The 25971-nt window shown below is 34.3% G+C and overlaps 2 protein-coding genes across 3 annotated transcripts; one reads left to right on the top strand and one right to left on the bottom strand.

Annotated features, from left to right (window-relative positions):
* LOC121992938 lies at positions 1-2034 on the bottom strand. Its single transcript, XM_042547581.1, has 4 exons — positions 1749-2034; positions 1054-1175; positions 491-570; positions 1-405 (listed from the first exon to the last, which is right to left on the bottom strand). Exons 2-4 carry the CDS (start codon positions 1117-1119, stop codon positions 156-158), a joined length of 396 nt encoding a protein of 131 aa, XP_042403515.1. The 5' UTR covers positions 1120-1175; positions 1749-2034; the 3' UTR covers positions 1-155.
* On the top strand, positions 2012-24741 carry LOC121992935 (pantothenate kinase 2-like). Of its 2 annotated transcripts, none has more exons than XM_042547578.1 (25): positions 2012-2140; positions 2748-3018; positions 3296-3508; positions 3996-4054; positions 5025-5141; positions 6434-6553; positions 6630-6724; positions 6808-6901; positions 7081-7212; positions 7947-8059; positions 8244-8436; positions 8543-8754; positions 9800-9844; positions 9946-9994; positions 10982-11064; positions 12516-12632; positions 13988-14051; positions 20518-20664; positions 20743-20901; positions 22127-22210; positions 22374-22571; positions 22674-22745; positions 23929-24062; positions 24282-24346; positions 24498-24741. In XM_042547578.1, exons 2-24 carry the CDS (start codon positions 2766-2768, stop codon positions 24283-24285), a joined length of 2757 nt encoding a protein of 918 aa, XP_042403512.1. In that variant the 5' UTR covers positions 2012-2140; positions 2748-2765; the 3' UTR covers positions 24286-24346; positions 24498-24741. The 2 variants fall into 2 exon arrangements, with proteins under 2 accessions (XP_042403512.1, XP_042403513.1); XM_042547579.1 differs by having other exon boundaries at positions 2094-2140; positions 2752-3018.
* The last annotated feature ends 1230 nt before the right edge of the window (positions 24742-25971 follow it).

Below are 25971 nucleotides of genomic sequence, written 5' to 3' on the forward strand. Positions count from 1 at the left end.
TGAATAAAAATGACATACTTTAAAGGTAAAATAGCACCGACACGCATAGCAGAATGACACTGCATTCAATCAAACAACAAAAGCAACAAATAGCCTAACATCAAATGCAAATGTGCCTCCAAAAGGATCTGAACTTGATGAGGAGTCACCATGCATCATCTTCTCTTCTTGGTAGACTGTAAAGTTGCTGGTGATGGTATTGATCTTTTCTTCACAAAAGCTCTTGTCCTGCTCTCTGGTTCATCCTCGTCACTCAACACGTTCTCTTTAACCGGGGTGTTGTTCTCTACATTTTCTGAAGTCAATTTCTTCTTAGAGTTCAACTTCCCAAGCAATCTTCTCGCCGCTTGATCGACTGAAACTGCAACTTTAGCTTTTGGTGTGAGTTTAGCTCCCAGACCCAACCTACACAAACATATTAATCAACCAAATCTCATACTGACATAGCGCCCGACAAATAATAAGCATAGCTGTGCAACATTCAAGGCACCTTGAAGGTCGACCCTCAGATTCTACTTCGCTCGGTTCATCGCTTGCTGATGTGGTCATACTATTAACCCATGTTTCAGCCTGAAATCCACACCTCCATTAGAATCAACATAGCTATATGGTTTCCCATAGTTCTAGATTAAGCTTTCTCATTTTTCATAATCCAAAAGACAAATAAAGGAATAATATCACAGTTCACAAACAGAGGTGTGCCGACCAGAATGTAACAAGGGGAACTAGTGGGCATTTAATGAAATCATGGAGCTCACAATTTCTACTTATAACAACGCAGTAGAGATATGTTTGCAGATTGTGATGAAAATATGTGGATAGATCTCAGTTATTAGTCTTCAGAGCTTGGTCCATGCCTCAAAATTCGCAGTTCTTCTTCCACAACTAGTCCAATTTGATTGGAAATGGAGCCCTGTTTAGTATATATCACACTAATGTTTTTACAATTAACAATAAACTGAATATTGATAAAGCTTCAAAACTTAAGGCATAAACCCAATACTAAAACGATAATGTACAATAACAAATAAAGGTGGTATCGAAATGCATTACCAATTTCAGAGCCTTGTCAAGTTTCACCACTTTTGGTATCTTGTTGGCATTTGGTTCAGTACCCATCCTATCTTTTGATAAACTCAAAGACCCTTCTTTGTCCCTCGATAATGTATCAGGACCTGCTCAGATTATGGCACCTTAATTATCCAAAAAAAAGAGCCTGATTTGTCTGTCAATTCTCCAATTAGGGATAGCAAAGGAAAATCATAACTAACTACAAGCAATGATAGTGAAGGATAGTTATATCCATTTGGATAGTGAAGGATACTCAATTCATCCAATAAGGGAAAAACACTATTAAAATCTTCAATAGTACTAAGCTTAATTACTTTCTTACATTTCAGTATGGACATAATCAATCTAAGTCCATTATGGGAAGGATCTAACCAACAACCATTGGATTTATTGTTTAACAACCTTACATAAAATTGTGCGAGTAAATTTAACAAGATTTGTGTAATTGAATTTATGAAAACATCAGTGATATCAAACCAAAAAAATCATAAACCACTATAGGAGATTGGATACACATAAGTGGTCATACTTCAACCATTTGATCTATTCTACATGAAGAGGCCTAATTTATTTAGTTCGTGAAAGAATTGTAGGAGGCAGTCATGCCAATTGATTCCTACATGTAAGAAACCATTATACTTCACACCTTCAACCATTACATATGAATTCATACTTACATAGTCTTTGGTTCGCTGGGACGGTGAAGGGCGTCGGGGTTGTTGTGGGAGGCGGCTCTCGACCGGGAGAGTGAGGAGTGAGGGAGATGGTCGAGAAGTACGGGAGAGAAACGACCGGGACAGTGACGATCCGAGCAAGAACGGAGAGAGAGAGGGGGGGATGTGGGACCAGATCGTCGTCGACGTCCTGACGGCTGCGGGCGCCGAGGGTTGGGGAATTCGAACGAATGGACCGAATAATTATATTAGAAAAAAAAACTGCTTTGAGATTCGTGCATGATGCGAGTCCTGCACTCAGACCTCTTCACTAGATCTGGAGCGAAGGGTCTTCAATCCAGTTTTATCCCTTCGTTAACTCCAGTCTTCTTCTGCTATTAGGCGGCAGGTTGAAGGTTGGTGAAAACTTCTCTACTCCTCGGCCTAATCTTCCAAGAGTCGACGATCGTTTCTGTCTCATCTCCGGCGATTGATTTCTTCAGCGAGATTGATTTTGGATTTTTTTTTCCCCTCTTTTCTTTAAGCTGATGGACAAAGTTTCCCTATTGTTTACTTTCGTCCGACTCGAAAGCTGCTTTCAGATCGGAAATAAATACAGGAAATAGTTTCGAAATAGTTCACTTGTATTTCGCCGATTTTGATTTCATAAAAGAATTCTATCTTTCGGAGAACCGAGATGATTGATGATTGATCGCGTGTTCACCGTGTTTCTGGGCGATGAGTAAATTTCTATTTCGCCGACATGATGTAGTTTCTCTCGTGCTAATGAATTTAATCCTTGATTCGCACTTGCTATTTCGTCCATTGAGGTTTCTAGTTTGTAGTGCTTTGCTTGTGTCTCCGGCTCCTTCAACGGGTTTGATAGCATTTGGTACTTTAAGTACTGTTCTTGTTCAAGTATATTCTAAATTTGTGCTTTTCCACACTTGGAGCAAATGTGCACTGGTTGTTTTATTGTTTTTTTTCTTCTATAATTGGCAAGCATCAAAACGTTTCTGTTAGGCAGGTGAGGCTAGATAAATGGACAGCTGTGAGAACGAGAATCATTATGGCGATTGTAACAAAGGGGATGTATTGAAGCAGATTGAAGAAGAGACGGAGGAGAAAGAGAAGGGCGCATCAACCCCATCCAGTTCGATGAGCAGATCTAGCTCACGGCCACAACTTGATCTTAGCAGGGCTGCCATACAAGGAGACTTGGAAGACAGGAATCCCACAATCCTGCTGCCAAACCAGTCTGATGACATATCCCACTTGGCTTTGGATATCGGAGGTCTTTTCTTGTTTTTACCTTGTAGCTTTCTCATTTTCTGTCTCTGTGAGATGAGATTTATTCATTTTTCTCTAAATTATTTATTTTCCAACAGAATTCTTAGTTTAAGAAATTATGATTGTTTGACCACAAAAGCGCTTAAGTTGTGCCGGGTTAGAGTACTTCATACATGTGTGAATGCTGTTTCCATCTTTCAGACTATGAAACCATTCAAATTACTCTGGCAAATCATTTCTATGTTGATATATATTTCTCACGCCACTCTGTTTGTTCCTAGGATCCCTCATTAAGCTGGTATATTTTTCACGGCATGAGGAACTTTCAGTTGATGACAAGAGGAGGAAATCCATGAAGAAAAGGTTTGGACTGTCAAATGGAAATAGGAGAAGCTATCCAATTCTTGGTGGTCGGCTTCACTTTGTGAAGTTTGAGACTGGGAAACTCAATGAATGCCTTGATTTTATTTCTTCCAAACAACTTCATCGCGGTGGTACGCTACTGCAATCTTTTGAGAATTAATGGACTTACTTAAATTAGACATTTGATTGAGATGTGTTATGATCTATTATTAGTTGATCAATGATAAATAGCCAAGAGTAAGCTGTTATCGAGATTTTCTTTGCCATATCAATTTGTTGTTTCTTAATTCTATGTGAGGCATTAGGAAAAAGTTTACATCAGCAGTACTTACTTTTAAGTATGACATAGTGTGCAAGCCGTCAAACTGATTAGATATATTAAATTGACTTCTATTTTTTGCTAGCTATTTATCTAGCTAAGACAGTCCCTGATTATAGGCTGCTATTTCCACTTGTATATTAAAAGAAGTTTACTTTCAGAACTATGATGCTCATAAAACAAGTATCAATAATAGTCAAGCTATCGTCATCTTGGTACTTATGACAGTTTTCCCCCACGAATTTCATAGTTTCCTCAATTTCACATTACTCCTTTCAGTAAACTATTTTAGATTACAGGGATTGACTCACCTTCCTGGCGATCTGCAGCGCAACCAAATCATAACATTGTAATGAAGGTAACATGGTGAAATTCCTTCCTTTTATGTTTGGTTCAACCTCTATTCTCTCTACATTCTAGTTTTTAGATTCATAGATATATTTAGGCGCAATTCCTTGGAGGCTTTGAACAATGATAATTTGAGAGAACACCACCTAAAAAATTTGCGCCACATTCATATATCCTTTTAACACTTTGAGATTAAGTGAAGCCAATGAAAACAATTTGTAGTATCTTTTGTCTTTTTTTAATCTTATCTTGTGCCAACCACTTCGGGGAATGAGAGTCCAGATGTTCCTGGAATTTTTGTAAATGTACTATGAAAGATATAATGGATGCTAATCAATAGAATATATAAGGGCTTGTTATGTTGTTGAAAATTGACAAAAAATAAAAAGGCAAATCACGGTTAAATAACTGAGGAAAAACGAGAAAGCGTCTCTCAACTTAGTTATTTTCCTTTCCATACTCATAGACAGCTCACAGATGAGCACATCATGCTGATGACCTGTCTAAGTGCCATAGATTCCAACTTATCAAGTTGAGTTTGCTAGTGAGACATAGTGTTGAAATTTTGAGTTTCGGTAGGATTTCAGATAGTAAACTTTTAAGAGTCCGAAGGAGCAAGTGCAGGTTGTACTTAGTGTGTCATTTTTGTTATCGGAAATAATAATGCAGGCTGTTTTGCTGTATCACTTATGCAACATATGTTGAGAATTGAGATTCTAAAAGGATTTTGCCCTAATCTTATATGGATTATAATTTATATGTACATAAATCTGTCTGTGTTTTTTTTGTCTTGATTTCAGTGTTGATTTATCTTCAGCAGTGCTCTTTCCTGGGAAATAATGTTCTTTTTGTTTTAATATTTCTCATAGATCATGTTTTCTGTGTTTTTCTGGCTTAGTTGGATAAGTTTACAGTTAGACTATGAATTTGCAGAATATTCATTAATTTTGGTATATTGACTAATTAGTTTTCTTGGAAAGGCCACAGGTGGTGGGGCTTACAAGTTCGCTGATGTATTAAAAGAACGTCTTGGAGTTGGTCTTGATAAGGAAGATGAGATGCATTGCCTTGTAGCTGGTGCCAATTTCTTGCTTAAAGTATATTTCCTATTTTTATTTTCTTTTTGCTGATGCTTGCAAGCGCTATTTTCCTGTAAATAAAGCAAATGCTTATACATTTGACCTTTCAGTATATTAAAGCTTGGAGTTTTGTACTAACTGCACTGTGATTTCTTAGATGCTTATCAACAATAAATCTAGCCCTCCCTCCCACCCCTTTTATTATACTTCCATTACCGCTCATTTTTACATATACTTCCATGCACCCATGTCCACTTCTGGGAGCAGCTGCAGATAGTTCTTAGTGCATAACTGTTTGATTTGGGAAACAGCAATGCAGGTTGGCGTTGCTGTATCAACTGAACAGTTCTCTCCCATATTTTATTACTGCTTGAGCAACCCTTTTGTTAGCAGTCATAATTTGAATAAATGAAGCAATGATCAAACTATCAATTTGTGCAGGATCTAATTAAATAATATATTGCAGTCTGTTGACATTATTTTTCTTACTCTTTAAGTACTGGTATATTGATGACATTTTGTGGATTTATTTTAACAAAGCAGTTGGAACTCCTATTGTATCTTGCATTTGCAACTGCTTCTGCTTATTCCTGAAACTAGATAATGTGTTTACATTTTCATAAATTAGTTGGGACTCATAATTTATCTTTCATTTGAAACTGCTTACTCCCGGTACTAGATAATGTGTGCAGCTGAGACTAATTTATGTTAAGACTTTTGATGTCACATCACAACAAGGCATGCTTTTTTACATGCCGGTCATCAAGTCTGGCGCATACACATTACAATCCCAGTAAATCAAGTCCAAGGGAACTTATTAATTTCATGTTTGAGATAGTACCAAGAAGAATGGTAATTGCCATCCTTTCGGGTCTTCCCTATAGCACATGCTAACATTGAACGTTAATAAAGCAGTAATACAATGGAAACATTAACCAGTTGATGATATAGCCTTGAATGGAGTGTAATGGAGTGATATGACTCTTGTAGCTGACTCCAATTAGTTGGGTCTTATGATTATGATCATAATTAATAGGATCGCCTGGATATTTCTGCATCTGATTATTGATAGCGTTTGATGAACACTAAATGATTAGTATTTAAAATTACGAAAAGGAATTTTTATAAATAATTCTTATACAATTATGTCACATCACCAAATTTAGTATGTCACATTCTTCACAAGGAAACTATTTATTGAATGTAGAGTTTTTTCAAAGTAATTGGATAGTGCCCATTTTATTGTTTCTTCAAGCAGACATCTATGATCTGCAAAATTTTTATATTGATTTTTTTCATAATTTGTCCAGGCAATAAGGCATGAAGCTTTCACACACATGGATGGCCAGAAAGAATTTGTGCAGATTGATCAGAATGATTTGTTTCCATTTCTTCTTGTTAATATTGGTTCTGGAGTTAGCATTATCAAGGTATTGCCTACCTCTAATATTGTACTGTGCATGCTTTTTCTGCAAAGCATGAACACCTAATTTGTAGCTCCATTAGGTGGATGGTGAAGGAAAATTTGAGCGGGTTAGTGGGACAAATGTAGGCGGTGGTACTTATTGGGGATTAGGGAGGTTGTTGACAAAGTGCAAAAGGTTTGTGTTTTCTGTTGATATCTAGATTTACCATGTCAAAGTTGTTTAAAATTTCCAGAAGACTTACTACTGCTACTGCACAGTTTTGATGAGTTGTTAGAGTTGAGCCAACGAGGAGATAGTAGCAATGTTGACATGCTCGTTGGAGATATTTATGGTGGGATGGACTATTCTAAGGTATTGGTATTTCTTCGATTGTTTTCACTTTTTGTTCCCTATATTATGAAACTAGAAATTTCCTTTCGATCCATGTATTGTGATCTAATAAGAGAAAATCATGCCTCTTTTTAAGGTGTCATAATTCATAGTTTTTTTCTTCTTGTCATGCTTTAACTAGCATGGTTCAATTGTTTTAGATTGGGCTTTCAGCATCAACAATAGCTTCTAGCTTTGGGAAAACGATTTCAGACACCAAGGAACTGTCTGACTATAGACCTGAAGATATCTCTCTCTCTCTTTTGCGGATGATTTCTTATAACATTGGGCAGGTTTGTTTCCTGAATTATTATTTGTCAAAAGTAAGTTGCTATAAACAAGTACTTACCGGTTAAATTGGACATACTTTGATTGCTCTTTCATTTATCATCTGCATGGTGTTACAGCAATGTAACGCTTGCCTCAAGATATATTTTTAAATTGTTATATATTTCTTTCAATGGACCAGTATTTGCCAAGTTTTAGGTTCTTAGGTGTTACCGATACCTACTTTATGTTGAGCCCCACGTTTATAAACCTCATGTGCTTGTGGAGTGTAGCAATCAGAATGTTTATTTGAATGAAATATCCATCAGAATATTTAACAAGGAAACTTTCTTTTGTTGTTAGTTTCCTACTTACTGTCAACTATTCTGAAGTTTCAAGTAGCTTTTCATATTAAGAAATAAGAAGCTTGCTTCATACATGGGTTTCATTTATTTTATTACTTTATTTGGTAATGTTAACATAGATTTATCAGCAATTAACTGAGTTTGGAGGTTGAGGTATGTGATGTCAAGTGCCAACTGCCAACTGCCAACTGCTTCCTTCTGTGTCTACTATATATGCTAATCCTGCATTTTTTTATAAAAAAATTGGTCGACTTCTTTTTTAAGATGTGCTTTTCTTATGCACCATGGATGGTTGTGGCAAGATACTTCATCTTTTATTTCACATGAAAGATCTGCTATCAACCTGAATGTCAGCTGTAAATAAAAGCTTATTGCTGCTGTTGCTGGTTTTCTAGATCTCATATCTGAATGCACTCCGTTATGGGCTGAAAAAGATATTTTTCGGAGGATTCTTCATTCGTGGTCATGCATACACAATGGACACGATTTCTTTTGCTGTTAATTTCTGGTAATAATCACCAAACTGTCTCTATTATATTTTGTTATCTTTGCACCATTGTATCCTTTTTCTTTCATCTATCGGATGTGAAACTGGATTAAAGAAACTGCAAACTACTGAATTAAATTTTGTAACTTGATTTCCCATTGCTTGTAGTTTTTATAGCATCTTTGCTGGTCCTCCTTGTCCCCAGGTCAAAAGGACAAGCACAAGCTATGTTTCTACGCCATGAAGGCTTTTTGGGAGCTCTTGGTGCATTTATGAGCTATGAAAAACATGGACTTGATTACCTCAGAGCACATCAGTTAGTAGAAAGGTTTCCTATGGGGGCTCCTTATGTTGGTGGGAAAATTCATGGTCCACCCCTTGGCAATCTAAATGAAAAGGCAAGAATGTTATTCATCTTGTGCAGATTGTAGGCTATTTGTTCAATTCTTTTGCTCAAGGAGCATTTTGGGTAAGGCAATCATACTCACTGGATGCTGATTTCAGATTTCATGGATGGAGAAGTTTGTGCAGAAAGGTACTCAGATTACTGCTCCTGTGCCTACAGCTGCACCTAGAACTACTGGTTTGGGTGGCTTTGACCGACCTTTATCCAGGGGCGATATCTTGCGTTCAGATGCAAGTGCTGCATTGAGCATAGGTGTACTTCATTTTGTTCCTACACTCGAGGTGTTTCCTTTATTGGAGGACCCTAAGACGTAAGTCATAACAAACTCTTTTAAATTCTGTGGAAAATCAGCAGCATTTCATGATGTAAAATTGTATGATATATGATATATACTGAATTGAACCTTTTCTTTCCTGAGAAAATAACAAATTTTATATTTTCTGTATGAATTATAGTTATTATCATCATTTGAGCTCCCAATTCAAATCATTCCTTGTAGTTTTGTTTTTGGATGGGTGACCTTATGCAGTATGTGTACTTTTTAATTACTTGGAAGATATAATGTTGCATTTTGTAACTAAAGGAGAATTATTATACCTTAAATATAGGAATTGGACAAAACACCTAATGACTGTATAGACCAATGAGGAACTAAAATTATCTTCAACGCCCCCGCATATTGTAATGAACTCTCTCTCACCCCTGGGGCAATGATGCAATGGTTAGACCCTCCAACGGATAACTAAGGGATCTAAGATTCGAATCTCAGCTATGACGCACTGCAGGGGATTTTTCCTCCGGTGAGAAGCGGGTCTAAGAATGTTGGTCGTCTGGATGAGTCTCCATTAGAGCTTCTCGATTTACCCTAGTAGTTGGTGGGAAACTTTTATACACATCAATTTGGATTTTGTATACATTTGATTAGGATATTGGTCCCCTTCCCTTTCTCTCAATTCGTGTGTTTTCTAAAGAGCATCAAACTGAGGCCTGTCGGAGCATCTGCTGTAGCTTTGTAAATCCTACAATCAGAGCTGGGGTCATTATGTTCATTTGTGTATATTACCTCATTGCTTGTAAATTTGGTGGGTTTTCTGCTCTTAAGCACCTTAACTAGTCAACTGTGGATATAATAGATGAGCATTTCTTGTATCTTTACTAAGCAAAAGTGTGTTTTTGGGTAGTGTTGCTTTTATTGTATCACTACCTAAAAATTTAGTATTGTCTACTGTGTCTTTGACATGCTGGAGCCGTTTTACTTACATGATTTATCTTTATCTCGTTTATGGATTTGGTCCAATTTTTTTTGAAAGCTCTCTTTGATTTTATTTATGATTTATGATGATCTCCTTATTCAGGTATGAACCAAACACTATTGATCTAACAGATCCTGGCGAACTTGAGTAAGTTAACCTAAGTTACTTGATTTTCTTGTTCATGCTGCTTTTGGAAGATCATTCTTTATTGTACATGGGTACTTTTATGCAAGTTTGTCCTACTGTAGGTACTGGTTAACTGTGTTATCAGAGCATTTACCTGACCTTGTTGATAAGGTATATGATGCACAATATTTTTTCTTTTTATGAAGTTATGTATTCTACCTCTTCATGTTAAAAAGGAAACTATTTTGGTGTAATTTTTTTTTCTGTGTGTGTGTGGTCTGAACTAATTTGCTGGAGGGTACCTCAATATTATGGTTTAAGTGTACATGATTTATCAGTCTAATTTCAGACATTTTTATTTAACTTGCTTCTCTGTCAGTAAATTCACCCTATTGCCACTTTAAATGTCTATAAGATCAGGGACTATATTATATTTCATTATTACACTCACTAGTTATGTACTTGAAGTCCCATAGCCAACTTCAGCAGTTATGATTGACAAAGTACAATTATTATTACTTTTTTATTTTATGCAATACCATGAAACATTTGCCTTTTTTTTAACTCTCGGAAGTCAAATCTTCATTTTGGTAACCATCTTGTCTGTAATATTCAAGAAATAAGGAACTTTGATAAGTCTAACAAATAGATAATCACATGTAAGCCGTGATTTCTTGAAAAGATCTTACTAATTGTATTTTGACAATGATTTCATAATTTCATTACAATAAACAATTTTAGTTGACAACAAAATAAGGGGCATATATGTATAATAAGATTCATGTGTACGAACAAGCAGATAAAATGATATTAGTGCATGGACAATGGGTTTGACAAATGTATATTCCTGATGTTTTAATGTGGTGATGATTGGGAGACTACAGTCCAGAATTATTTTGACCTGGAGAGACAGAATTTGAGATTACCTTTAGAGAACAACTTGCTAAATATTCTACTCCAATCCCAAAATGTTAGTTGTGCAATTTTAATGCTTATATATTTTTTTTCTTTTATTCAATTGATGGTGTATGGAAAGTAAGTTTTTTTTTTATAACCATACTGGAGATTTAGAGCAGTAATTCAAATTTAGAAGGATGCAAACTCATTTTGGTAATTTAAGGCATGGACTTATTACTAATCAGGTTGATGTGCTTGTAGGCAGTTGCAAGTGAAGGGGGGACAGATGATGCTAAAAGAAGAGGAGATGCATTTGCTCATGCATTCTCTGCTCACTTGGCAAGGTAACACAGTCATTTCTTCCAGAGTATGTTTGTACAGTTTTGTTTGATTGTTCCTTTTAGGATCCTATCTATGGTGTTTTTTTGGGAAACATATTTTGTTTGATGAATATTTAATGTATGATCTTATAATTGCCTAAGGGCAAACATACCCTGCTCAACACTTTTGCTTGCCAACTTGTAAGTAGACTATATTCTCATACCGTGTAGAAGCTAGGGATGGTCCAATCAAACACAAAATATCAAAGTTGTTTTCAACTTGCTGGACAGATGAGATTCTGTAATGTTTTGTTCCTATGTAATAAACTATTGGAATTTGTATGCTGGATGATGCAACACCAAAGTGAATCCAAAGACACAGATATTTGATACCATATGTTGCAGCACATGGATAGACAAATAAATGATCTCATACAGTGAATATAACCTTATGAAGAGTAAATACAAAGAAATGATTGACATGGTGGTAATCGAGTCTCTGTTTAAGACTACAATATAAATAAAACTAAAAATATTCAAGGATGGAAATAATCCTATATTCCTATGTCTATAAGAACTCAACCAAATTAGCAAATAAACCAAATTGCATGATCTGGCAATTGAAAGACATACTGAAATCTATAGATTGAACTTAAGAATAAGTAAACTTGACTTTGCCGATGAGGCAGGTTCTTGTTGAGGCCTTCCAGTCGAGCTTGATCATGGCGATGCTTAACAGTCTTTGATTATAGTTGCTATCATCTTTTCTATTTGATGACTGAAGTTCCTGTTAGGCTTGGCCAATCTTTTTGATCTCATTGTCACACTTGGCATTATGGCAACGAATGCAACCAAAGATGCCTTGGCAATTGAAAGGACATACTGAAATTTACAGATTTCACTCAAGAGTTAGCAAGCTTAGGCAGTGAATTAGGCACTCAAGAAAGCCTTCCTGTCACCCCATTTAATTGTGATGCCATCTTGTGAGTCTCTGTTTGTTAGCAAATGTTCATGTGTTATCATTCTTGCTTATTACAATTGTTAGAACATACAATAATCTATTGACATTCAATATGCTATAACTTCATGATTTACACATCAAATGATTACTCTTTTTTATCATCATTTTTCTAGATAAAGTCATGTTAGATCAGCCAAAAATAATGAGAGAATGACCTTGATGTGTATTGTCTTTTCCATGTCAAAATCAAAGCATATATATATGAATCGTGGAATCTCAATCTCATTGTCATACTTTTTGTTGGAAGTGTACCTTGAAGCAACTTGCTATGTACAGCTTGTATCCCATTATCTCAGTTTTCATACCTCATTAATTTAACTTTTGCATCAATACCCCTTATATATTCTGTGGCACTTTAGGCAATACTCTTTTGTGCTTTTTTTGTTAGTCCAAAGTCAAATCACAATTTGCTCTGTATTATCATTCACTATCGTTATATGATTTCTATTAATAGGTTGATGGAAGAGCCTGCTGCTTATGGGAAGTTTGGCTTGGCCAATCTTTTGGAGCTCAGGGAAGAATGCTTGAGGGAGTTCCAGTTTATGGATGCTTATATTACAATTAAACAGAGGTTGGTTTGAATTGTTAAAATCACCAAATTAGTAGTTCGGAGATTTGATTATCACAAATTATTAGTTGATCTTTAAGTATTGACAAGTAATGGTAATTATAAAATAAAACAATATCATAAATTAATATACAACAAAAATATAGATTAACAATAGAATAAGATGCAAGAATGTGTTTTTTTTTTAATTTTTTTTTTGATAAATGGCAATTAAACTAAACATGAAACCAACTATATGTTATGTTTTTGTCTTTTTGATGCCCAATGATATACATAGATTTATGAGAAAAAATTAATTAATGCTAAAAAATTTAAATTAACTAACAAATTAAACAAACGTAATTTTCAAAAGAGAAAAATGTGACTATACCAAGATGTGAGCATAGTTTGATGCCAACTTATCGTGACAACCAAGGTTTACAAGAAAGGATGACATCGAAGTGATTGGTGGTGAACATAAGAACCAAGGTGATGGTGGCACTGGAAGATACTAGAAGGGATTTTGTGACAGGGGTTCTGAATGGATTGATGTTGGACGTGGCAAATGAATGGATGGATTGCACGCTGATAAAAAAGAAAGAATTATCAAATTGAATAGGAATTTGAGTCTGACACCAATTGATGCAACATCAAATTGAACCCTCAAAATACATATAAGATTGAAATGGATTTGTTGAAGCATGGGGATAGCTATCGGGCATAGATAAAAGATAAACCTCACAAAGATTAAAGCTGGAATTTTTTATTAATCGAAAGCTTATCAATACGTAGACACACTGCCACTTTGATAGGCTATAGTCTAAATAAACTGGGAAATAACAAACAATTTGGTAAATGAATTAATTCCCAATAATTGACTACCTAAAAAACTAATTACCAAACAATTCAAACTATACCAAACAATTCAAAAATTCAAAATTTAAAATTTGAATTCATTCATGATCTGTATTATCAAGTCTGCCACTAAGGACCTTCTGGATCTCCATCAAAATTAGTCATTCATATCCCTACTTGTAGCGTGTTTGTAGCTTCTAGATGCACTTATATATTGTAAGTCATTCATCTGCACTAGAAATTTTTTTGTCTTGCATAATTGTTGCAATTTGCTTGTGCACTTATTATAATCTCATATTGTTATTAGATGGTTATTTTTGTTGGTTTAATATTTTCCATGAATTCTTTGGCTACATTTGTAGATTATCTAGATGCCACGTTTTTACCCTTTCATTTTTGGTTAATAATGAAATCACTGTATTCTAAAATTTGTTTGTTCTTTTCAATATTGTGTTAAAAAGTCTTTGTGCTTTTTTGTTGGAGGATCAGTATTTGCTTATTCTTTGATTTTTTTTTCTCCCTAGGGAAAATGAGGCTTCTCTTGCTGTTTTACCTGACCTTCTTATGGAACTTGACAGTATGAATGAGGTATATGAAATGCTCTTTTCTTCCCACAGACAAAATCATTTAAACACGATGAAATTGGATAAAGATAGTGTAGGAATAAAATTGCTTTTTGTTAAATTTCTCCTCACCTTATGGTTTTGAGCAATGTTTAAAATCTCAACTCGTGCCTAGATTTCGGTCCAAACCAGAGCGATACAGTTTCAATATCGTATCACAGTTTCAGTATTTTTTTATTTATATATAGTAATTATTAGATAAATATGTTTATTGTGTATAATTTTAAAATAACTATATATTGATTTTATATAAGTTCTCAATTATTGAATAACTTAATATTGTTAGAAAAAATAATTAAATATAGTTTTCTTTAAAGAAATTGATCTATCAATAACTTGAATTAAAATTGATACATCATAATATGTTACCTTATTAATACCAAAAGGAATGATGTGAATTAGATGGAAGCATTGGTTCTTCTTAGATCAACTCATAGTTATCCAACGCCCAGATTAAATAATCATCCCATGACATGCAATATTGATATTGATTTCTCCACATGTCTATCAGCGTGTCTCGATTCATCACTAGAAGTTGGATTTGAAATGACACCACTAAAATTAGAATGGGTAGAGGCACAGGATAAGGATAAACATACGCCCCCAAGCTTTAGTACGATGGATCACCATATGATGCATCAAAGTTATAATAAGAAGGTTGAGAGTATGATGAACTTCTACCAGAATCAATCTCATCTAAACACTCCCTCATATTTTGATAATTATAAGCTTTCTTTTGTTTGTCACCCTATCAATGTTGATATTGAATAGTTCTAGCTCCATGATTATAATCTTGAATTGCATGTGTGTAATCTGTCTCACATCTCCATGGCTCTAGTGCTGGAGTAGGAGGAACATAATTTTTACTACTAGATGCATCACCATGCCATCAGTTAGTACTTGCATTGCTATTTACATCATTATCATTATTTCGAACTTCTCGTCAGACTACAGTGTTAGAAGGTGATGATGTTTCATCATTGTCATCATGTTCTTGCTCATTAATTGCATCGAGTGGATTTTCACTAATTCTCAATTGACCCCTTCGTGTAAAAGTAGGAGGTTTACCTTTTTCTTTCTTTTTAGTAAAAATTGCAAGAGCTTTGTCTTTGTTTTTGCCTTTATCTATAGAATTTGGTTGGGTTTGGGGTTGAGATGTTTGAGAAAGTCTAGATTGAGATCCAGAAAATCGAAATTCTTGATTAAAAGCTTCATCATAATCTTCTTCCTCACCGATATCTCCTCTAGCTTGTATTTTTTCTATTTGTTGAGTAAGAAATTTAGATGGTCGTGGTGGGTCTACTGCTTCATCAAGTAATGGATTCTTAGCCTCAACAACGCTCTACCAATCCATCATTAGATCATTCTCAAGTTGGACAAATCCAATATCAAATGGGTCTACATCACCAGACTTGTTCTTCCTTCTTTCTGTTATTGCTCTTAGTTAAAGATACATATTATAATGAACGTAGACCATATTCTCCAAGCAATGATAAGAAAGATGATTTCGTACTTTTGTATGAATGAGGGAGAAAGTTGACAAATTTCTTTCACAACTATTTGAAGACGTCTAGCAGAGAATTCATACCATCTTTTTCAAATTTGGAGCCGATCCTCCAATTATAACCACAAGATAAATGAGAACAAAATTAAAATAATAGTTATATTTATTGACAATAATTAGTAATAATTTTTACTATATTTACCTGTATTTATATCTGCATGACACTGCAATAGGATCACTAGAAGAATCATATGCCTCTTGAAATAATCAACTTTCATTAATAGTCACAACAATTGATTCTCTATTTGTTTGTAGTCTTGATATTATATTTCCGAGGGTCACTAATAAATTATCATTTGTATCAAGATTATAACGGTATCGATATGCCGGATTGTGATAATAACCTATAATAATTAAACTTATATAATTATTAATAACAATATTAAAAATTCTTTATCATTAAAAAATACATACTTGCCAAATGAATATATTTTCCCATTTGGTTGTCATATCTTGTAGTGATTATATCAATGTAATCTTGATACTTGGTTGGCGATTGTAGACGTCTTTTACTTTCCGCTTTTGCATCATGAATTAGGCGGTAAACATTGCCCCATTTGCAGCTTCTTGTCCATATCAACTTTATGTAGAACAACGTACAAGGGTTCTACTGCTATAAGAATATCTGCGATATAGTTCCGAAATTTAACCGATATAACAATCTTTTGCACCTTACCTTTGGTCGTGTTAGAATATCAAGAGACTTCCCAATCCTCGGAAGAGAACATGACCTTGATACGCTTTTTTTTTCGATTCAACGATTTTAACAGGAGAAAATGAGTGACAGACGTAGTCGCTCTTGGTCGTAGAATCTCCCTATCAATAAATTTCCTCATTAATCCATGAACCCAATGATAAGTATAGAGGAATTTTGTTAAAGATTGATATTTTTTTCACTATCTTCTTCACTATATCGAGTGTACTAATATCTGCCATTATCAAATCGATACAGTGTGCTACACATAATGCCCAAAATAATGTTTGATAGTTTTTCTCCAATAACTCTCCTGTTCTCTTAAAGTTGGCACTATTATCTATAATCATCAACACTATATCTTCTGCACCTATCTCTTGAACTATACTATCCATTAAATGATATGTGTAGGGTGTATCATGATAGTCTGTAGTTGCATCAATATATTTACGAAATATCACTTTTCTATTACAGCATAGTAGAAAGTTGATAATGCTCATCCATGTAGGTCTGTCCGGTAATCACACATCAATGTAACCGCATATAAGCTTCATTGCTTCTTGCATGATATGATCCAAGTCTTGATCTCCTCCACTTGTTCATCTAAATGTGGACCGATGATTTCATATGCAATTTGAATACTAGGACTATATTTTTGGATGTTGGATACCATACTACGGTAATATGGGTTGTTTGTTGCATTTGGGGGAATATGATTAAAATGTAAAATTTAGCAATACTTTGACATTGATTTCTTCTTTTTTATATGCGCATTATCAATCCTAGTCTATTTGCTAGCTTGGTCTTAGAATGTCAATGGACCAATATCAGCAATATCAACTGCACGTTTTCGTCCCATAAGGAATAAAAATGACCGATACCTTGTGTTGAAGTAATATGAATACTTGCACTTATTCCCAATGTTGTTGCAGTTTGAGCCACTTCCACTAGCACCAGTTGAGCCACTTCTATGTTGCATATTTTGTTCATATTTATATTGAGTTCGAGAGGCACTTAGAGCTGCTAAAAGATCTTCGTCATTTGAAATTTCACCATGACCTTCAAATTCATCATAGATTGGTTCTTTAGAGCTTCGGCTATCAACAAGTTCATGTTGTTGTTTATGCTTTAATGCTTTTTAGCCATCAAGTTCCTCTTTTATTGCATTACGAACTTCGTGAGAAACTTTTGGACAATTAGAAACATCCGGATATCCACCAACAAGATGTTTTATGCGTGTGACCCCACCGCCATGTCCAATCATATCGCAATGCAAACATTGCCAATGGAATCGATTCTCTAATCAACGTGCGTGTCTCCAAGCTCGATCATAAGATTATTCTTTTGCTGTCAATATTATGTATTATAAAAAATTAAGAATAATACACATTTCTGGGTAATCATTTATAACGTCAAGAATGTCGTTATCATTGTAAACTTACAAATTAAGTATATAAAGAGCAACTTCAAAGCGATCTTCTATAACACATTTTTATAAAGTAAACTTAAAACAATCTCCTAAGAATATTAATTCAACTTTCTCAATTTAGAATGATCAAAAGTGCACAAGATTATAAGTGTTTTATTAGGAATCATAAACTTAACTACATATCTTTTAAGACTTCTGAAATAAAGAACAACTAATATTTCCTAGGCAGATTAGGTAGAGATATTCTAAGACAAAAATATATGTTTCATATGTTTAGGAAGCAAAAATCTTAAAAGTAAAAAACTAAATATGTTAATATTGGATCCAAAGTTCAAATTGATTCTAAAACAAAAAAAAAGTTTACTATCTATAATAGTATATAAATTAACACAAAGATGCTACTTTATATATAATAATTATATAAATTAACTCTTTATTCATTTAATTAATTATTAATTTAAATAATATATATTTAAAATAGTAAAAAAATATCAGAATATCAATTAAACAAACACAATAAAATAAATACAAAATTATCATAATATAAATATGATTTATTAGAATTTTTTATAATTTTTAAAAAAAATTTAAAACAGTAAAAAAAATTTCAGAATATCAATTAATAAAATTTTTTATTATTTTTTCAATTTTAAATATATTTTATTGGGATAATTTAATTAGGATTTATGAAAGCCTATTCGGAATATCACATTTAAGTTGGGAATGAATTAATTAAATCATAGGTTTAATTTTCGATCGTAACAGGAATAGGAACGATATCGCGTGAGCCTGACAACGCTGGAGGAGTCCTGTGATGCCTCCGGCGGCGCCTGCGACACCTCCAGGACACAGTACTTTTTCTAAGAGTGGTTGGATGAGTCTGGGACGCCTTCGAGACACGTTGGGCTTTTGCAAAATGTGGTCGGAGGCTCCTCCGGAACGCTTGTGACGCTTCCAACGGCGCTAGAAACATCCCGCGACATCTTCATGACCTAGTACGCCTCCGGGATGCCTCCGCTTGCTTTTAACTCAAATTGAAATCATACTCGTTCGGAGAGTGATTCTTGTTCTTGCTGCCGTCTCCCCGTCGCTTGCTACTGCCTCTCTGCTACTCGCTCGCAGTTGCCTTTGTCGTTGCCTCCCTACTTTATATAACATTTTTTTATTAATCGATCGACAGTCTATCACGATTCCTTCTGTCACGCGACACACATACTCGATTCCTTTTGTCACGTGATGCACGCTATTGTCACACATGCGGTGTCGGTTTTGCTCCCCGTGTTAGAACGATAAACACCGTCCGTGCCACCCGGTACGGAACGGTATTTCAATCCCTCGCTTTGAGACAAGTCTCTTGCAAAAAATTGCTTATCACCAACTGATTTGTGTCCTCGTTGCTTTGATGACACTGTTTCATACTTTTTATGAATTGCATTACCTAATGCCTCTAAAGATTCTAAAGTAGTACTCAACACTCTTGAGTATCTTTATTGTAAACTTGTATGTAATGTGATTGTCTTATTTGTATAATTCTAATATTTAAATGAGGTATTTATAATGTGAAGGGGAGCCTTGGCTCAACTGTAAAGTTGTTGTCATATGACCTTGAAGTTATGGGTTTGGGTCATGGAAATAGTCTCTTGTAAAAATGCAAGATAAGGTTGTCTACAATAGACCCAATGTGGTCTAACTCTTTCCCGGGACCCCACATTATTGGGAGCTTTGTGCAGTGGCTGTCCTTTTTTATTTATAATGTTTCAAAAATAAAAATCTCTCTATTCTCCTCCATCCAGGTTGCCACCTCTTGCCTTCTACACCCATATCAATGCCAAAGCCAGATCCAGAATTAGACTCTTGCTTGTCGTCATCTAACCTCCTCTACACAATGGACACGGAAATCATAGCCATGAGATCTGTGGGCGCTTGATGGTGCACTATTGATCTCTCATACTCTTCAACAAAATCACCAAATTAACCAGCTTCAACGCTGGGTTCAAGCAACTCCTTGCCCACCTGACTGCCTGTTCTCCTTCACCACTAAATACTAACAGCTCCTCTTCTCTCCTTTTTCCTATTTATAATTGTCCATTTCTGCATCCGGATCCTTAACAGCTCCATGATGGTTTATCAGTCAATCTGCTTCTTTAGTGATGATCTATGTCTAGCTTCTGCTGAGTTCTAAAGAAGTTGGAATCTTGGCAAAGGCTTAACATTGGGAATGAGGTTTAAAATACTGATTCTAGTAATGAATTTAATGGTTAACAGTCGACTGGTTTTCAATGCTAATTGGTGCACTTGTAGGTACGAGCTAGTCCAGTTTACCTATATTTTATTTTTTGTGGTGTGTTTGTGGTGGGAGTGAAAAGATTGAATACTATCATCATGTTAGGATACCAGCTATGTGGACTTAATTTATTATTCTGCTTTTCTCACAGTGCACTTCTTGACTTTGGCGTTTGTACTACAATGATTTTGTACCTAGGTGTATATTTGTTGACTGGCTACTTCGTTGTAAATTTGATTTACAATGTCACTTGACCTTTACCATGTACAATTATTACTGGGACATGATTTTCTTTTGAGATTTCTTGTAAGAAAGCTCCTGTGAAAGGAACAACATTTTTAAATGTTTCATGGATACAATTATAAGAGATAAAGGTTGTTAGTCACTTGGTGGATTAACAATCACTACCTGTGTTATATTGAACTGACAAGTTGGATATTTTTCCCTTGCTGTTTACTAGGAAGATAGATTGCTTGCTCTTATAGAAGGTGTTCTTGCTGCAAATATCTTTGATTGGGGATCTCGTGCATGTGTTGACCTTTATCACAAGGGAACAATTATTGAAATATATAGGATGAGCCGCAAAAAGATGCAACGTCCATGGCGGGTATTTCACACTTTTCTGTCAAGCTATGAATTTATTTCACATCCAATTGAACTTTAAACAGAATTGTTCTTCCTTCAGGTGGATGACTTCGATATTTTCAAGAAAAGAATGCTTGGTTCTGGGGATGAGAAACCCAATCCATACAAAAGAGCATTGCTCTTTGTTGATAACTCTGGTGCTGATATTGTTCTCGGGATGCTTCCATTAGCACGAGAACTTCTCCGACGTGGGACTGAGGTAAGTTAGAAGTATATCTACATAAGAAAAAGTTTTGCATGTCTATGTGCTTATTGCAGTTTATTTACTAATATTAGCATCTCTTAGTTATTTCGTTTCTATTTTTTCTATTAGTATTTTTACAAATATCCGGGATTTTTTTTACTTTCTTTAGTAAGGCACTGCTGCGATGGTGTATTTGGGTTTCTTTTCAATACCCAAAACAGGCTAGCACATCAGTGACAAGAACACTAAGTTTGTTTTTTTACTTGTGAAAATTTTCAGATTTTTCAATTTCTGTACTTATTTTGTAGAAAATAATTGTTAGAACAATATAAAAACTGATCTATTGAAACTGAAAACAGAGTCAAAATTGTGAGAATTTTCATTAGATTATCTTTTTCTGTATTTTGTAATTATTATAATTACAATAATACCTGAAATTGAAAAGGCTATTTTGATGATTAGTCAAATCTACTTGATAAAATTAACAAAATTATTTCTACATTATAAAACATCCAAATAGACGTTTTGCTATAAGTCAATAAACTCAGAGTCAGCGGTCCCCCTAGAACCGGTCCCAAGGATATGGAGGGAGGTAAATGCAGGTACACATAGCAGAGACGTTAACCCCAGGCCGTAACACCCCGAGGATCGAACTTTGGACCTCTCGGCCATAAGACCATGCACCTCCAACTGTGCTACGCCCTAGGGATGTAGGTGATAAGTCAATAAACTCATAATCTACGTACATATTATCACGTAGATATTTATTTTCATCTTCTATGACAATTCACCAGTCTCAAACTATGGTAAGTCAAACATGTCTTTTTAGTTAATATTCCAATCATCATTGGTAGCCAAACGCTTGAGGAATGCATGAGGATAATTTTATAAAAATTCTCATAATTTGATTTTCTATTTTAAGTTTCAGCAGACAGATTTTTATTTTTTTAAAAAATTATTTCAACAAGCTGAGAATAGAAATTAAAAAATTTAAATTTTTTTACCAATTTTGCACGAGTCATGCCAAACAAAGAGCTGAATTGACAGACGACTGTATACTACAGGTGCCCTGAAGTACAAGAAATTTTTTCTGCAGAGTTATCTAAACTTTAATTCAAGAAGTTCTATGCTGAATTTTGTGTCGTAACTAGTCATTTGCTAGAGGCATGGGTTCTTTTCTTGCAATCGAAGAACAAAACATTAGCAAACATTTCACGTGACAATTTATTCTCCTCTCCAGGTTGTTCTGGTTGCAAATTCCTTGCCCGCTTTAAATGATATTACTGCGAATGAACTTCCTGAGATTGTGGCTGAAGCTGCAAAGGTTGGTGTTAACTAGATGGGCATATCTATCATTAGCCACTTCCTTATCAAACTGATATGTTGTTGGGTTTCCCTCTCTTGTTCACCATTTCCAGAAGAATGGAGAAAAAATGACATTTCTTATTTATTTTTTAACATGAACAATATTGTCAAAAACTCTACAGCATTGTGATACCATTAGAAGAGCTGCAGAAGCTGGAGGGTTGCTAGTGGATGCGATGGTAAGCATACAAGAAAAAGGATTGAAGAACCAATCTCCTTCAGTTTCACTAATGATTGCTGAGAATGGATGTGGAAGCCCTTGCATTGACTTACGACAAGTCAGCTCAGAGCTTGCAGCTGATGCAAAAGATGCAGACTTGGTGTGGAATTGAATATTTATATTGAATGCTATGTCAGCATATCTTGTTTCCTAGAAAGACTATATCTAATGAGCTCATTTGTTTGGTTTAATTGCTTTGCAGGTAATTCTAGAAGGCATGGGCCGAGCAATCCATACTAATTTGAATGCTCGTTTCAAATGTGATGCACTGAAGGTATCTGTTAGAGTTAACTTTGGATTTTTTCCATTCTTAGTTGCTTTTTCTGTTTAAGAAGACAGAAAAGTAATACATGTCAAACTAGGGAATCAACTAAGAGTGCCTGATTTTTTTAATCTAAGACAACTAGATAACATCATTAGTCACTTGGCAATAGATTGAGCGAGATTGAGTTGTTGTCAATATGAAAATTAATGGTTCTACTATTGGAAATTGGTTTTCATAACCAATTGGTCGAATAGGAATATAGATGGCTATTTCATGAGTAGACCACTATAAATCGATTTATGTTGCTCGTTGTTTGTCCATGCATGCGAGATTGATTAGTCTCCTCTTGCCACATTAGCCATCAGATGCGACCTTTGGGTCTGTGCCGAACAATGCTCAGATTTGTATTTATCCTTAATTAAATCAATTAAAATTAAAGGAATTTAAAAAAAAAAAGCACACACCCCTAAATTAATGTCATTTCATCCCTTGAAAGAAGCCCTTTGTCCCTTTGTCCCTTTGTCCCTTCCAAAGCAGACCTTAATCTTCTTGTTTAAAACACTCAATTCTCTATTTGCAATCTTTTCTTGAGTTCTCTTTCTCTCTTCTCTAGAGGGATCTAAGGCATGAAGTTTAGAGTGTTCCTATTTTGAGTCGAAAGATAATTGCCAATTAACCGTAAGCACCTAAGGTGCAAGGCAATATTATCTTAAAGAGAGGTTCCAACCCTTGTCTTGACTTTAATACTCTTATCCGAATATGTAATTCTACCCGAAAGATTGCGTCGACATCTTAACCCGAAAGACTATGTCAATATCGTGAAGGGGTAATTTGACAACTGAGGATATTAAATCAATGACAACTGCACCTAGTGGTCCGCATATCATATTCAAAGAGGTGGTGATTAATAAATTGTGACCCACATCATCATACCAACACTGATTGGTTTGAGCCACTAATTGATGATCTAAGCAACCAGATCCTAACCTATTGGATCACTTCGATAATTATTCTCGAGCATTTATTTACATGTAGTGGCAATCATTTGATGAGCCTTTAAGGTTGTCTGAGAACCACTAGCTAGAGTCGGATTTCTTTCCATTCTCTTGAATGCCTTCCTTAATCTTAGCTATATGTCAAATACAAGCACTATTTAGAAGCAGACTTTATATGTATGCTTGTCTTATTTCAGCTTGCAATGGTGAAGAATCAGAGACTGGCTGAAAAGGTTTTAATGGGAATATATATGACTGCATTTGTCGATTTGAGCCTAGAAATGAATCTGTTGCATCTACTGAAACTGATTCTTGGGATAACTAACAACTGGTACGTTGATTATATTCTGCCAAAACAATTATTGTGATTCAATTATGCATCTATCTTTAGTATAATTCATAAGTACAGAAATATGAGAACCATTTCCAGCTAATGCTCTAAATGGTATATCACTCATGTTTATAAACTGTCTAAAAGACAGCTTTCACTATCCTTCATATAAGTTGATCAAGATTTGTGATCGTTCCTCTTTTCGTTGGCTGTCTATAGGTGAATTACAGAAAGGTAAACCGAACTTTTTCTGAAATTGGAGGCTAAATGATCTTCACAGAAAGGTGAGGCCTCATTTTTCTTTTTCGTCTTTACATTGTAAAACCATTTGTCATTGCTCACATTTATCATCCTGGTGAGATCATTTTTGTTACAAAACTTATTCGCTAGCATGATTTCTTACATGTTCCTTAATTATTATTTTTTTAAATGTAGAGTTTCTACTATTTATCAAAATCCGAAGTTGCTCAACTCCTCTGGCTGCTAACCACTTCATGAAAATTGCACGTAAGAGTGTTATGTTGGCTGTCAATCTAGTGTAAGGTGATGATTGTGGTATTTCAACAAGTGATTATTCTTGAGATGGATATTTTTCAACTATCTTTGGAATTGACAGAATATGAGCTATCGTTGTATATACATATGGATTGATAAATGGTATAAAATGGAGCTTTATTTATGGGGTTTTCTTTTTTCTTGCTTTTTATTAATGGCTACTTTCATTAATGGTTTTGCTCATCATCATTATTATTTTACCTTTTAGTCAATGGTCACAAAAATTCAGTATAATTATGATATTCGTTTATCTTTATATCAGCCATTTAAATTTTTACATGTAAAATATTTCAAGATTTAATAAATCTTTTCGTGTTTTCCATTGCTTGCCATGAAGACTTTCCATATGCATGAGAATGGGTGTTATAACATTCATCATCTTATTAAAAAGTGTAAGTCTTATGTCACATGCATTAGATATTAACACATTCAATTTTTTTTACATTCGTTTTAATATTAATTTTTATTATATGTGGGTCTCGTTGTTCATTCATCTTTATTCTTATTATATACTAAATAAAGATAATTTCAATTGTATTTACATCAATAATAATATTATTTACATAAAATTAAAATATATTTATTTAAAATTAAAATAAATAATAATATTAATATATTTAAGTAAATTAAAATATTATTATAAATTTGAAAGGAAGGAGTACAACATATGCAAAAATTACACATGTATAAATTTAAAATACAATATTTTTAAAAATTGTTATTATATTGTGACCAAATATATTCAACTAAATCTGCACGAATTAAAATAGCTATTAACTAATCGTTATATGAATTTACTAGCCGAGTAGTCGTTGTAGATCTACTAGTCATTTTTATTCCATCGGAAGAAAAAATAGAGATGAAAGATATGATGTTTCAGGTTCTGCGCAGGGCTTGATATTTCAGGCCCTGTGCAAGGCCTTGTCGGTTGCGCAAGGCCTGAGGAATTGTCGATGACAACTTTTTATATATATATAAACAAATACTTTGAACTCGTTCAAAATCACGTTGGCATTAACATCATGTCACATTGGTTTTAACACCAATATATGGGTTATAACATTCTAATAATATACCAATGTGGATGTATGTTAAAAATGAAAGAGTTTTGCAAAAATAGAGGGTAAAAAAATTTCTCACAACTTTATTCATGAATAAATTTAAATTATTTATAAGTTAATACATAATTTACTCACTAATCCATTAACTCATTAATTATAATCTATAACTCTTTAATATTAATATTAACTTATTAATTCATCATCCATTAACAACTAATTGCATAATATGAGTATTAATCCATTAATTTCTCATCCACTAACTACTAATTTTATTTACAAATTAATCTATTAAC

The sequence above is a fragment of the Zingiber officinale genome, chromosome 6B (assembly GCF_018446385.1).
Source record: "Zingiber officinale cultivar Zhangliang chromosome 6B, Zo_v1.1, whole genome shotgun sequence".
NCBI lineage: Eukaryota > Viridiplantae > Streptophyta > Magnoliopsida > Zingiberales > Zingiberaceae > Zingiber > Zingiber officinale.